The sequence below is a fragment of the Dermacentor variabilis genome, chromosome 4 (assembly GCF_050947875.1).
Source record: "Dermacentor variabilis isolate Ectoservices chromosome 4, ASM5094787v1, whole genome shotgun sequence".
Classification (NCBI taxonomy): domain Eukaryota; kingdom Metazoa; phylum Arthropoda; class Arachnida; order Ixodida; family Ixodidae; genus Dermacentor; species Dermacentor variabilis.
This window is the reverse complement of record NC_134571.1, coordinates 4,392,570-4,404,663: the sequence shown is the minus strand read 5'-3', so window position 1 is coordinate 4,404,663 and position 12,094 is coordinate 4,392,570. Positions and strand designations below refer to the sequence as shown.

Here is a 12,094-nt window from a genome sequence, read left to right as displayed (position 1 = left end):
CGGTGGACACGCCTAGAGTGCAACCTCTTGAGGCGTTGTTCTTGGCCTGCATCTTTGTGTCGTTGGCAGTGCGTGCTCTTGCTAGACAGAATAGCTCTTGACAAGTAGAAAATGGCTTTTTAACCTTTTAAAACTTGAGCCTTCTAACTAAGAAAGGTTTCCATGTCTTCAGAATTGCCGTATATGCACGCAGAATATCATGTTCTTTACTATCGCTGCGGCAGACATAGTCACCTATATGTGGAGGCTGACAGAACCAGTAGAAGGAATAAATATTGCGAACATTTCAGTCACCTTTCATCTTCTTCATTTGTATATTTTCATTATCTTGGCCAGCATCATTCTCTTCAGCACGCGGTCCCGCCGAATAAAGCGTCGAGGTATAACAGCTGCATCGCAAGTGGTGGAGGTTGCTCTTGATCCGTTCGCCATCTGCAACTTCCCTTCGTTCAGGTCGCCGCATGTTTCGCCTTTTTACCGCCATGCCACAAGAAGCGCAGGCTCCGTGATCATCGCCCAACCTCTTTCATGTACCATCAGCAGCGCGACCCAATCATGTTCGCTGGCGTCCGTGGTAACGACATTGAAGGATGGCTGGACAGTTATGACCGAGTGAAGTTAACCGGTGCGTTCATTTTCACAAGGTTCTTAACGTCGCCTTCCACGTCGCTGACGTTGCCAAGACTTGGTTTTTTAGCCATGAGAGCAATTTGCCAGACTTGGCGATGTTCAAACACCAGCTTCGATAGATTTCCGACATCCCAAACGTCCACGAAAGGTCACCAAGAAAAAAAGAATCACTGACCATTACGGGCTGGGTAGTGGGGCGCCGACTAGTGCGGACAAGCAAACATCGGCTCCCCATATCATCAATGATTTCACGAGGTTATTCACCCAAATCGAGGTGAATTGCGCACCAACGAAAGCAGCAAGTTACACGGATTCCGTGGATACCGGATTTATTTCGGTGAGTGGACACTTTCTCAACATTTTCTGCGTTCGAATTCTCAACCTCGGCATGCAAAGGCGGGTAGGCCTAGGGCTAACACCGCAAGTCACTCACTACCGCCATGGAAATCATCACCGGTGAGGCGATATCGCCGGAAGACGCGAATGACCCGGGCTGGATCGCGGCATATAACCGCAAACCACGCAAGGGCAAGGCCAGTCAACCCCAAGGAGCAAGTTCGTCAAGTTCACGTGGCAGACGAAGGGACGGCGATCGCACCGCCGGACCGAACAGTGCATACCAGCGCCTCGTCGCTACCTCGGGACTCCCTCAGCTACCGAGGGACACGTTCTGTATCATCGTGAGACCCCGAGACGGTCTCAACGTGGCCAAATCCATACCAGTGCAGGTTGAGCAAGCCCTGGCAATGGCGGCAGCCCTGGCTCCTCAAGACCTCACGGAAGACTACATATGCCCCAACGTAACTCGGAATATCTTCATCATCTGCACCCCCAGCGAACGTAACGCAAGAGCATACGCCACGATGCAACAAATTCGCATGAAAGACACTACGTATCGGGTCGTGGTATACCCGGCCCCACCCAATAATACCTGCAAAGGTGTAGTCCGAGGCATTGAGCTCGAGCTCACTAACTCCCAACTCCGAGAACTGATCGTCACGAAACGCAACCCCAACGCCTTGGAGGTGAAAAGAATCAAGAACACCAAAGCCGTGACAATCCTTTTCCAAGGAATGCAAGTACCAAGTTACATCTACTGCGGAGCAAGCATTATTCGATGCACGCCCTTTCGCAGACACACGGAAGTTTGCTACAACTGTGGCAACATCGGTCACCCCCGCGGATGTCTGCCCTAACACCAGCACCACGTGGTGCCGGAAGTGTGGCCTCAAAACGCCACCAGAAGATCACCAGTGTACTCCTCACTGCACCCTGTGTGGCGGACCACACGCCACCGCTGACAAGGACCGCAAATGCAAATTTCAAGTCCCTTACATCGTGCGACAGAGACGCCGCCGCAGGCGCAACCAACGCGGCCGCCGCCCCTCCCGAGGACCGAGCGATGCCAGTCACCGCGATTCGAGCGCCACCTCTGGAATTTCCTTCCGTAGGGACCACAAGGAGTCGCTCAGTCACGCCGACACCCGAGCGCCGCAGCGCCCTCCGCAGCAGCCGCTCCCGCTCCAGGGCGCGCCCTACACCCGGCCACCCAAACTGACGTGGGCCGACCGAGTGCGAAGGAAACACCAGCAGCAGCAGCAACGGGACCATCTACCAAACAGGTAACGCGGTCTACATTGCCGGAGCATGAGAGCGATATAGTCACAACACTACGACAGGAACTAGCGGGTCTCCGAGCAACCATACAAGTGCTTACACCGCAGCTTAATGGCGCGAAACAGCAGATTCAAAACCTTAAAGCTCCCAGACAAGCACCACCCCAAGAGACAAACGTAAAAGTAAGCACAGCCAAGCGCAAACCCCCTCCGCTCCCGGAGACCGAAGAGGAGAGTAATGCACCGCAAGATACCCCAGACGAAATTCTGCGCCTTACGCGACAGAACCTAGGAAGTATTCGTACCCCAGCGAATCGTGTAGAGGTTGGCGAAAACAAAGTCGCCATAAAAATTAAAGACAAAGCTAATCAGCCACAACAGATGGACACGACGACGCACCCTTCGGCGCTAATAAATTCTTCGCAAAACCATCATGGCTAACACGACACGGGATACTTTAGAAATTTGGCAGTGGAATTGCGCTAGCTATGCGAAACGCAAATCCTCGCTTGAACAGTACCTCAAAATTTAACCGAAAAAGCCGCACGTAATACTATTACAGGAAATTCTATGCAAAACCCTTACGCTCTCACGGTACTGCACCGTCTCCCAAAGGGGAGGGGACGCCAGGAGCGCCATTACTTCCTGTAGACAAACGACGTCCGGTTGAGTAACGGCGGCGTCTAAACATGCTTGTAGCGCTGCCGCTCTTTTCTGAAAAGAGCGGCAGTTCCGTTGTCATATCTAAGTGATGCCCGTCGTCCGGGTTGTTTGAGTGGCCGCGGCTAGCTACTATTTCGATGTCCGTCGAATCGGAAACAGGCCCTGTTTTTTGACCTTCCTGGCCGTCGATGCTCTGTGGCGACTGCCAGCGCTTTTACACGACGTTTGCTGCAGCTTAGACATTTGTTCATCGACATCAACTTTGTGGTTCTGCTCCTCAGCAAATAATTGCCGTGGAAAATTTTGCAAAACCTGAATTTGTCGTAGTACTGGGTTCATCATTCTTTAGATGTTGCTAATTGTTGTTTGTTGTGTGCACGTTTGTCCCCCTGAGCTGCTTTAGCTTGCCCAATTTTGGTATTTTAAAACTGTGTTTTGAATGCTGCCCTCTCGACTTGAACTTCTTCTACCGTTTGTTTTAGTTCAGGATCTTCAGAAACGATTCTTCGGTACTCAGGGTTGGCGGTTATTGGATCGCCATTTCGTGCCACTCCCGCCCAGCTCACTTTTTGTTCTGTCCAGTCTGCCGCCGCCAATCAAGTCCTGGATGGGGCAGGGGTTTGGAGGATTTGCGGTGGGGTCTGTTGACGAAATGGTAAGATAGTCCTTGCTCTCGATTCTTCTTTCTTCCTTATCCTCTTAATTTTCGCATTTCTGGTCGCGACGTTGGAATGTCCTTTTGAGTTCGCAGTGTAAGGCAGTCGTCGTCGTCTGTATTGTCTGGCATGCCATCTCCGTTTTTGGGGACAACTTGATCGTCTTGGTTGGCGTTTTGCTTGCTATCCAATTTGGGGATTTTGGGTGCTGTCGCTGCGGTGGCAGCTAGAAACATTTTTCGGCTCCCGTGAGATGCTCTTCTCCGCAGGTGGTGCAGGGGGTTGCAGTCGTGGTCTGGTTGGTGCTTCCTAGTGGCGCAGTTGGGACATAATGGCAGGTGGGGGTTCGGGCATACGTCCGTTCTGTGGTCCGTGTGCTTGAAGTCTTGCAGAATTGTATAGTACTCTTGTAAGGAACGCCGCTCCATCCACTCCTTCCTTGTGGAGCTCCCTACATATGGCCGGACGAATGCCAATCGGCTTTTGACGCCCTCAAGCGTACCCCTCAGGTCCGAACCTGTGCTTTGCCATTTCGACTACACCGCCCCTACTTTCGCCTACGGTATCGGCGCTGTTCTTTTGCAACGTCAGAAAAATTCGGAAGGGTGTGTCGTGTACGCAAGTACCACGCTGACAGCTGCAGAAAAAAGCTATACATCACTGAGCGAGAGTGCGCCACCGTTTGGTGCATCCAAAAATTTCGGCCTTATTAGCACTGCCGCCTCTTTTACGGTCGTTACTGATCATCACGCCTTGTACTGGTTGGTGACGCTGAATGATAGACACGTGTCGGTCATTGGATACTTCATTTACAAGAATACGACTTCGACGCCACCTGCAAGTATGGAAATAAACACCAAGATGCTCTCTTTCGTTGTCCCCTACCACCGTCTTCAAACGCTGCTGCTTACCACCTTTCATGAGCACACCTGAGGGCGCGCCTTGTGCAGTTCCTTCGTTCGCACTTCTTGAGTGGCTTCCCTCTAACCATCCTCATACGCTTGCGGATCCTCTATGTTCGCCGATCATCTCGTCAGCCTTACGCTCGGCTCCGTCAGCAGGGGAACTTGAAAATTGAACATTCGATGCTATACCAGCTCGGGGGGAGGGGGGGGTCGCTTCCTCCCGAACACCTCTAAATTCCTGTCATTCCCCGATTACTTCTGGCCCATATACTGGATAGCTTTCACAACGATGCCACCGCCAGTTATTTTGGTTTATATAAAGCCCATGAGCGAATCCACAGCCGGTTCTCTGGCCTGGACTTGCAACCAGCGTAGTGAAATAATTGACTTCCTGCTCGCACAGCTAACTCCGCAAACGACTGACCTCACCTACGGTTGGACTGGTTCAACGTGTACCGTGCCCTGAAGCTTCTTTCGCGGTTGTTGGTATCGACCTGTATGGATTGCTACCCATATCAGCTCGCGGTAACCAATCTGTAGTCACAGCTGTAGACCACGTGACACGGTACAGCCGCACTAATTTCAGGAACCGAAGCGGTGGTTGCAAAGCTATCTTTTTATGTGCTGGAACCCGACGTGTCCTTTGAGTGACTGAGCCAAGACCTTTCTGAACTCCTCGACGATGTTTTCCGTGCGGCCAACACGATCCACAAAACGACTTCCAGCCACCACGCTCAATGTAACAGCCCCACAGAGCACTTTCATCGCACGCTGTGATGTCATTCTACCATCGTCACATTCGCATATAACACTGTCATGCAGTGCACTACGGGGTACTCGCCATTTTTCCTAGCGTATGGCCGTCAACCGATCACTCTCCTCGACGTCTCTTTCTTTAAGGTTCCGATACCCTCGTCGACATCAGCGTGTGATCAGTCCGTTTCGCGCATTGCCCAGTGTCGCCACCGCTCCCACCTCAACACTGACGCCAGTCAACAACACCGCAAAACTCGCAATGATACATTCCACCGTGTCGTTTCTTTCCACCCTAGAGAATAAGTGTTGCTGTGGGCTCCAGTTCGAGCTCCTGGATTATGCGAAATGTTTCAATCCCGTTTTGTCGGGCACTACACTGCTGGGGAACAAACTTCGCCAGTGAATTATCGCGTCACTCCGGTTGTCCCGCCTTCGACGGCTGATACCGTGCCATAGAGATTGTTTCTTGTTTACAGCCTTTCATACGGCGTTCGCTGCCAAAACCAGCGGCCAGATTGGTCACTTTCGTGAACGGGGGAACAGTAGCGCGTGGCCCTGTTGAAAAAAGCGTCGAGGTATAACAGCTGCCTCGCAATATATTCGATAAGTCTAGTTTAGTCTAAATGCCAAATTTACCGGTTTTGTAGATTTGTAGACTCACCTAAAATCAACATTTAGACTATGTTCACACTTGGGAAGCGGCAAGCGGGTGGAAAGGCGAAAGCGAGCGGAAAATATTTTCCGTGCAAGCCCAAGATTTTCACATTTGCTTCGCCACTGCAGCGGAAACCACCGCCGCTTTCGCCCACATCCATCTAGACCGTGTACGTTTGTCCGCGTGGTGGCGCTTTTCATCACACCATTTCAAGTGGTATGTTGATTCATTGACTCATCAGTTATAAAAAGCTATCATTTCGCTCACCTGCGCGTGTAGTTTTTAACTTTCGTCTGCCATAGATGCGGAAGAAGACATAGGTCTGATACTTTTAGCTAGCTGTTCTTGTTAAAAATGGACAATGAGCAAGAGAAACTGTTAAATTTTAAGAGAATGGTAATTGTTAAGCTTCCGGTGAAGCCGAACCGCTTTCTGCTTAACGTGGCGAAAAAATTAGTCCGAGACCGATCGGGCTCTCCGCCAGATTTTTCGCCCGTTTCGCCGCCTAGGTGGGCGGATGTTGTAAAGTTTTGTCGTTTCCATTTGCTGCGAGACCAAGTGTGAACGTAGCCTTAGAATTCTATGACTAGGTGCCCATTTCATTCCAATTCCTTCCGAAATCCCGGGCTCCCTTTCCATTCCCATTCCAGCTGCCAGTCTTGCGCCATCATTCTATTCCCATGCCATTCCAGGTGTTTCAAACTGCGCAATGATTCCAGAGTCATTGCAACTCCGGAGTTTCCACTCCGCAGCGCTGGTGCTAACGCTAGCGATCCAGGGGCCGCACCCGACGCGGATGTTTCTCTTGTGGATTGGGCGCTAGCAATGTGACATATATAAGGCTACATACCCCTTCGTGCATTCATTCTGGAGGATTGGTCAAGAATGGCCACACACCCATATACGTCTGTCTTGCCTAAGTTGTGTGTTCGGGCACACACCCAAGGGTCACAGATACCCAGCGACCCAAGCTGTCTACTAGGCCAGACTGCAGCCAGCGGCCTACCGGGACACAGACCCATCTACTCGTTTTGTGAACTCGGCCAGCACGTACCTCGTGCCTCAAGCTAGCAGACAAACTGATTGACTTCACTGGGTATGTGATTGCGCGATTTGATTTGTAAAACCTTTGTTAGGGAAAACACGGAAAAAGCCCCGAGTGCCTTAAGCATTTGAGAAGGTAGGGGGTTAACTGAGGGGCCTGATCTTTATTGGTCATATCATAAGATGCATTTGAGGCGTGTGCAGGTGACCCATTGCGGTGCGCCAGATTATACAATGTGGCCGATAACGTGTAGCTGGAGAAAGCACTAAGTCAGGCGTCACCTGCAGGACCACGGTGTCAATGGCCGTCTGCAACTGGACGGCGAGCGTGTATGAGGCATCCTGGTGGTGGAGCACGAACGAATCGTCCAGCGCGAAGAAGGGCACAGCCGACAAAGCGCCCTTGTCCGAGTAGGTGCGCAGCTGGTACACCTCGCGCTCACGGCCCACCTTCTGCTCCAGTTGCTCCACCTCTTCCCTGGGAGTGGTTTATTTCAAGCAAGCCTCTGGTGAGAGTCCCTCGGTAGGAGTGGTAACAAGGCGTGTACGTATAAAATTTACATAAAAAAATTAAGTGCACTAAAGAAGAAGACATGAAAGCCATGGTGTTTGCAAAAAAAATGAGAACATTTAGTACTTAACTGCTTTTGCTGTTCAGTTTTAGGCGACGAAGGAAAAGAAAAGCAGAAAACCAGAATCCATGTTTTGAGGCAACATGAACAACATGTGAAATGCGGCAGTGTGTGTCACGTGATAATGTTTCTCTTGATTTCCACAATGAACTTGGTGTGTGCAAAAAGACGGAACATTGGGAAATGGACGAACAAGAACAGACGCTGATGAGGCTGTCACTGTACCTTATGTTCAATGTAATATGATTTTGACATTATTTCGCTACGAGGAAGCTAAAAACAAAGACGTTTAGGTTTTATCAGGAATGCTCTGAATTTTAGACGCAATAAAAAGTCAGCGGCACCTACTTTAGTTTCAGAATCTTCTGCGCCGACTCCGGAGAAATGAGCAGGTAGTTGGGGTCCAGCCTTTTTTCCGCGTGCTCGGCGGACAGTCCGAAGACCCAGCCTGGTGGAAATGTGAACCGAGTATATGAGAGGCGCTTCTCGGCTCAATGAGCCAGTTCTCACCGCTGTAAGTAGTGACCAGGAGTTCGTCATAGCGTGCATTCCCAATGACACCACCTTGCACGGACGTGACGCTTTCACCACAGTTCTGTCAAGTGAAGGAGTCACATAAGTACTGTCAATCAACTGTTGCCACATTGCTCAAACTTGGCCCAGTCGCACGCTGTCTGTGATGGATAATTTGCTGCTCAAGAATGATTCTCACTCGAACATGGGAGCATGTTGAATGTGGTGCTCGCAACTCTCATGGTGTAATAAACGAGCGCATATTATGCAACCGAGTGGTGACGCTGCTGGCGCGTATATCATTTCATTGCCTACCGACACCACAGTGCAACAGTTTTTTACGTCCATCATCATGGTCAAAACAAAAACAAAACAAAGATTCAGTGTATCTTGAGCTCATTGCACATACTGGGTTGAGCATGCATGCATGAGCCTACCCATGAACTTCTGTATGGCGTGAGCACTAACGTTTAGCGTATACTCGTTCACATTTATCGTTTTCATTATTTGCGTGTCGGTATTTTTGTTATTTGTAAGCAGGAGCACCGCAGAGACATTCAAGAAACGCTCCTCTTGCTGGCCTTACTTTGCCTCCGCTGCATTATTTCTTACACACGCCGTTGGAAGACTAATTGTATGCTCACTGATCAGAAAAAAAAGAAACTCACGAGCATTTCCCGTGGTTGCAATGGTTCACAAGTGATCATATTCACAACCGCGTTGTTAGAAATTCAGCCCTTAATGTGGGTGCATAAATACAATAAAGCAATAAACTCGCACACGGGGGTTAAAGAAGCATCTGGATACGTCGAGGGCTTCAGTGAGATCACAGCCAGTTGTTGACCGAGTGTTTCGTATGGAAAAGGTATGAGGAACGCGGTTTACCGCAACGCCACCAAGAACAAGTTCAGGGCCTCAGCAGAGCCGCCATAGCCTCATGGGGTGGCGGCGAACGCAAGCCGATGATTGACGGCCATGCTTGAAAAACTGCATGAATTGATACGGTTGCAGTAACATTGCTCCAAGAAGCATATTCACGCCCATTTTGTTTTATTGATATCAACAAAATTTCAGTGAATATTTCATGCAGAAGGATACACAAAGTGCACCAAAATGTGGGGGGACGCGCAGGTGCGTTTGGGGGTGTAGATGACTGAGTGTGGGTGAGTGTTTGTACAGTGTGCGTGAGTGTTTTTGAGTTTGTAGGTCTTTGTGTGGGCGCGTGTTTGCGTGTGTTTCCATGTTTCTTTTTTCGTGTGTGCTTGTGCGTGTGCGCGCTGGTATGTGTGAATGCGTATGTATTCCATACGGTCGGTAGCGTTTCATTTTTACATGAAAGAAACCTTTTCATAATAGGGGCAGTTATTGAGTATAAAAGTACTTTTCCGTTCACATCTGTTGAAATAGGAACTCCCGAGTAACACATGCAAATAAATGCTTCATTTTATGTGTAAACGTTTTCCTAGGAATATAATATTAAAGCAAATGCTTCCTTGTACCAAATTGCTCTTTCTGACTTCCTTTTTCAGAGCAAGTGCGAATCATCCCGATAACATCACGACGGCTTTCGCACAGGCTCCAAGGTGGGGCGGCGGAGACGAGAAAAATTTTTGCTTTGGTGGAGACCGACCCACAAAGCTAGGCTTGGTGTCAAGGCACCGTACCTTAGACAAAAGCTACTCTCCGCGGCGTTTAACGAGCCATAGCCGCCTTGGAACGCGGGCAATGTACTCGCGAACCAGATCGGCCGTGGAGAAACGTGACGGCCAGGGAGAGACTCGTTCTTTCTGTCACCTCCTGTGGATGACGTAGGGTCAAAGACTGCAAGGTGTTGCGGCTTTGAAACTTGTTCTAGGTGCTGTTACTTACCGTCACGGATAGTAGGCACGGATGGGCACGGATAGTAGGTAGGAAAGGATACCTGAGGGCGGAGACTGTTTGGTTTTAGATATTCCTGCAGTGGAGGTGGTGCCCGCACGTACATCCGGGAATTGTGGACCATTGAGAAGTCAACTATGCCGCAGTATTCAGTTGGCAAACTATATGTGGACATTGGAACATTCGTCGTACTCCGAGAACCAACGAGCACTGGATGAGGGACGAATATTATACGTGACCAAGGACATTTGGCTCCACTGTATCTTCAACAAATTAGCTGTAAAACTAGTGTTCGTGATCTGCGCCTGCTACCGCACGTGATCGCACATCGTTTATTGCGCACTGGTGTCGGTGTCTGCATGCAGGAATTTTTCATCAAACTGATATCGCGAAGCAGAGCTTAGAGGTTCTTCGGAGCTATGTTTGACGGAGATCTGTCGTGGACTCCTAACATGAAGTACGTGAAAACGCGATTGACCACTATTTGTCATTTGTTTAAGTTCCTTGCAGGAAGGACCTCTAGGATGCCTGTACAGTCCTGTTACAACTGCACATAGTGCTTTTATTTAAATTTCTATGGTACAGTCTATCCGTCATATACAATAATTGCGGAATTAATCTGTGCCCAATATAGACTCCAGGGGTGGTCACTGCGGCTCCTCGGGCGCCCAAGTGCGGCTTGCGACTCCCTGGCATCTGTGCAGCCCCGCCCTCTCCATATGCTTGCTTCTAAAGACCAGCTTACTTAATTGTCTAGAAGACGCATGCACACGGGCAACCATTGCGAGTTCGCACCGTCTCGCGGAGATGCAGTGTTAACGTTTCGAAGCAAGTTAAGACCTTTCCAAAAAAATTTGCGAACAAACCATCTGATGAACTTTACGAGACTGAAGGGCATGATGCATGCTAATGTATAATTTGACTTGACGAAAGTTAAGCTTACTGAATGCTTTTTCAAGCTTCATGAACTGGACAGTGATATCAGAACTGGACAGAGATATCCACCAACTCAAACCATGCTTTGAGGTACTAGCCAATCCTTTCACGGTCGATGCGTTGAGTGGCGAATCTTCAGTGATGGGAAGCTTTGCAAGTGATATTGGAGCTTCTGAATGGTGTACCCGGAGCTTCAAGCAGACGAACGACTGAAGATGATCATGCGATCGTCCAAGACTGCTGATTTCTGGCGGCAGGTGCCAGAAGCAAGCTATCCCACGTCAGGCATGCGGGCCAGAAACTTTTTCAATGTTTCATCCATGTAACTTCTGCGAGGCACTCATCTAAAAACAGAAATCGGTGAATTGAATACAGCGCGTGACCCTTACGGGCGATAATCTGGTTCCAGATTGCAACCACGTCGCTCGAGCTGAACATCAAGCTCCACGAACGGGAAAACACAATGCAGAGGTACCATGAGCAATCGCTCCATGAGTGGCATTCGCGGTGACCAAAAGCTTTGTTGGACGAAATAAAAAAAATACCATTTGCTCAATTTTTACTGTAGCACGTGACTACGAAGAATATTTATTATGGCTGTTTGCATATAACTATCTGGCCCTGACATAGAGTACAAGGCACCCCAGACTACATAAACTAAACTCTTCGCCGGAACTCCCACCTGCACCCGGACTTTGCCGAGCCTGATACACTTCTCGTAGCTACGTAGACGTCAGCTTTTGTTTGTCTGGTTCTACGTTTTCTTCTGCATGAGTCCAGTTTAGTAGGTGATATCCTGAAATTTCATCTTTTACTTAATCACTGCCTTTTGTTGCGGTGGCTTCGACGTCTTAGTTCTTGTCAGTCTTGTGCATCTTATGATTACAAACTAATGTTACATTCCCTCCGTTAAGTTCCTATTTCAAACTTCAACCGCCGCATTTGCCCTCACTTTTCTCGGAAGTACACCGAGGCATTAAATTTTGTTCTGAAGCAAGCACTTGTGATTCTGTGTTCTGTAGTGTCACGTGTTTGAGCGTTGAGCAAAAGTAGAGGTAGTTACGTATGCGAAACGGAGCACCGGTTCACCGAGGTCGTTGAAGGAGTATATTTCCACCTGACCATCATTTCTTCCGGCAAGGAGGTCCAGGACTCCGTCGCCTGTCATGTCGTAAGAGCCGAGACAAGTGACACCTACGCAAACAGAGCC

At 49.3% G+C, this 12,094-nt stretch overlaps 1 protein-coding gene and 1 long non-coding RNA gene across 5 annotated transcripts in view; one reads left to right on the top strand and one right to left on the bottom strand.

Annotated features, from left to right (window-relative positions):
• Positions 1-12,066, top strand: part of LOC142578590 (uncharacterized) — a 31,177-nt gene extending 19,111 nt beyond the window's left edge. Inside the window, exons 2-3 of the long non-coding RNA XR_012827264.1 lie at positions 7,214-7,434; positions 9,600-12,066. This is a non-coding gene — a long non-coding RNA (uncharacterized LOC142578590). The remainder of the gene's footprint in view (positions 1-7,213; positions 7,435-9,599) is intronic.
• LOC142578589 (BBSome complex member BBS7-like) overlaps positions 1-12,094 on the bottom strand; it is a 136,939-nt gene that overhangs the window by 81,920 nt on the left and 42,925 nt on the right. For 3 of the 4 annotated variants that reach the window (XM_075687980.1, XM_075687983.1, XM_075687982.1), the window contains exons 9-12: positions 11,948-12,093; positions 8,068-8,152; positions 7,906-8,005; positions 7,208-7,403 (exon numbers count right to left, since the gene is read on the bottom strand). In XM_075687980.1, the coding sequence (XP_075544095.1) occupies positions 7,208-7,403; positions 7,906-8,005; positions 8,068-8,152; positions 11,948-12,093 (527 nt within the window). The remainder of the gene's footprint in view (positions 1-7,207; positions 7,404-7,905; positions 8,006-8,067; positions 8,153-11,947; position 12,094) is intronic. The other variant, XM_075687981.1, reaches the window with a different exon arrangement.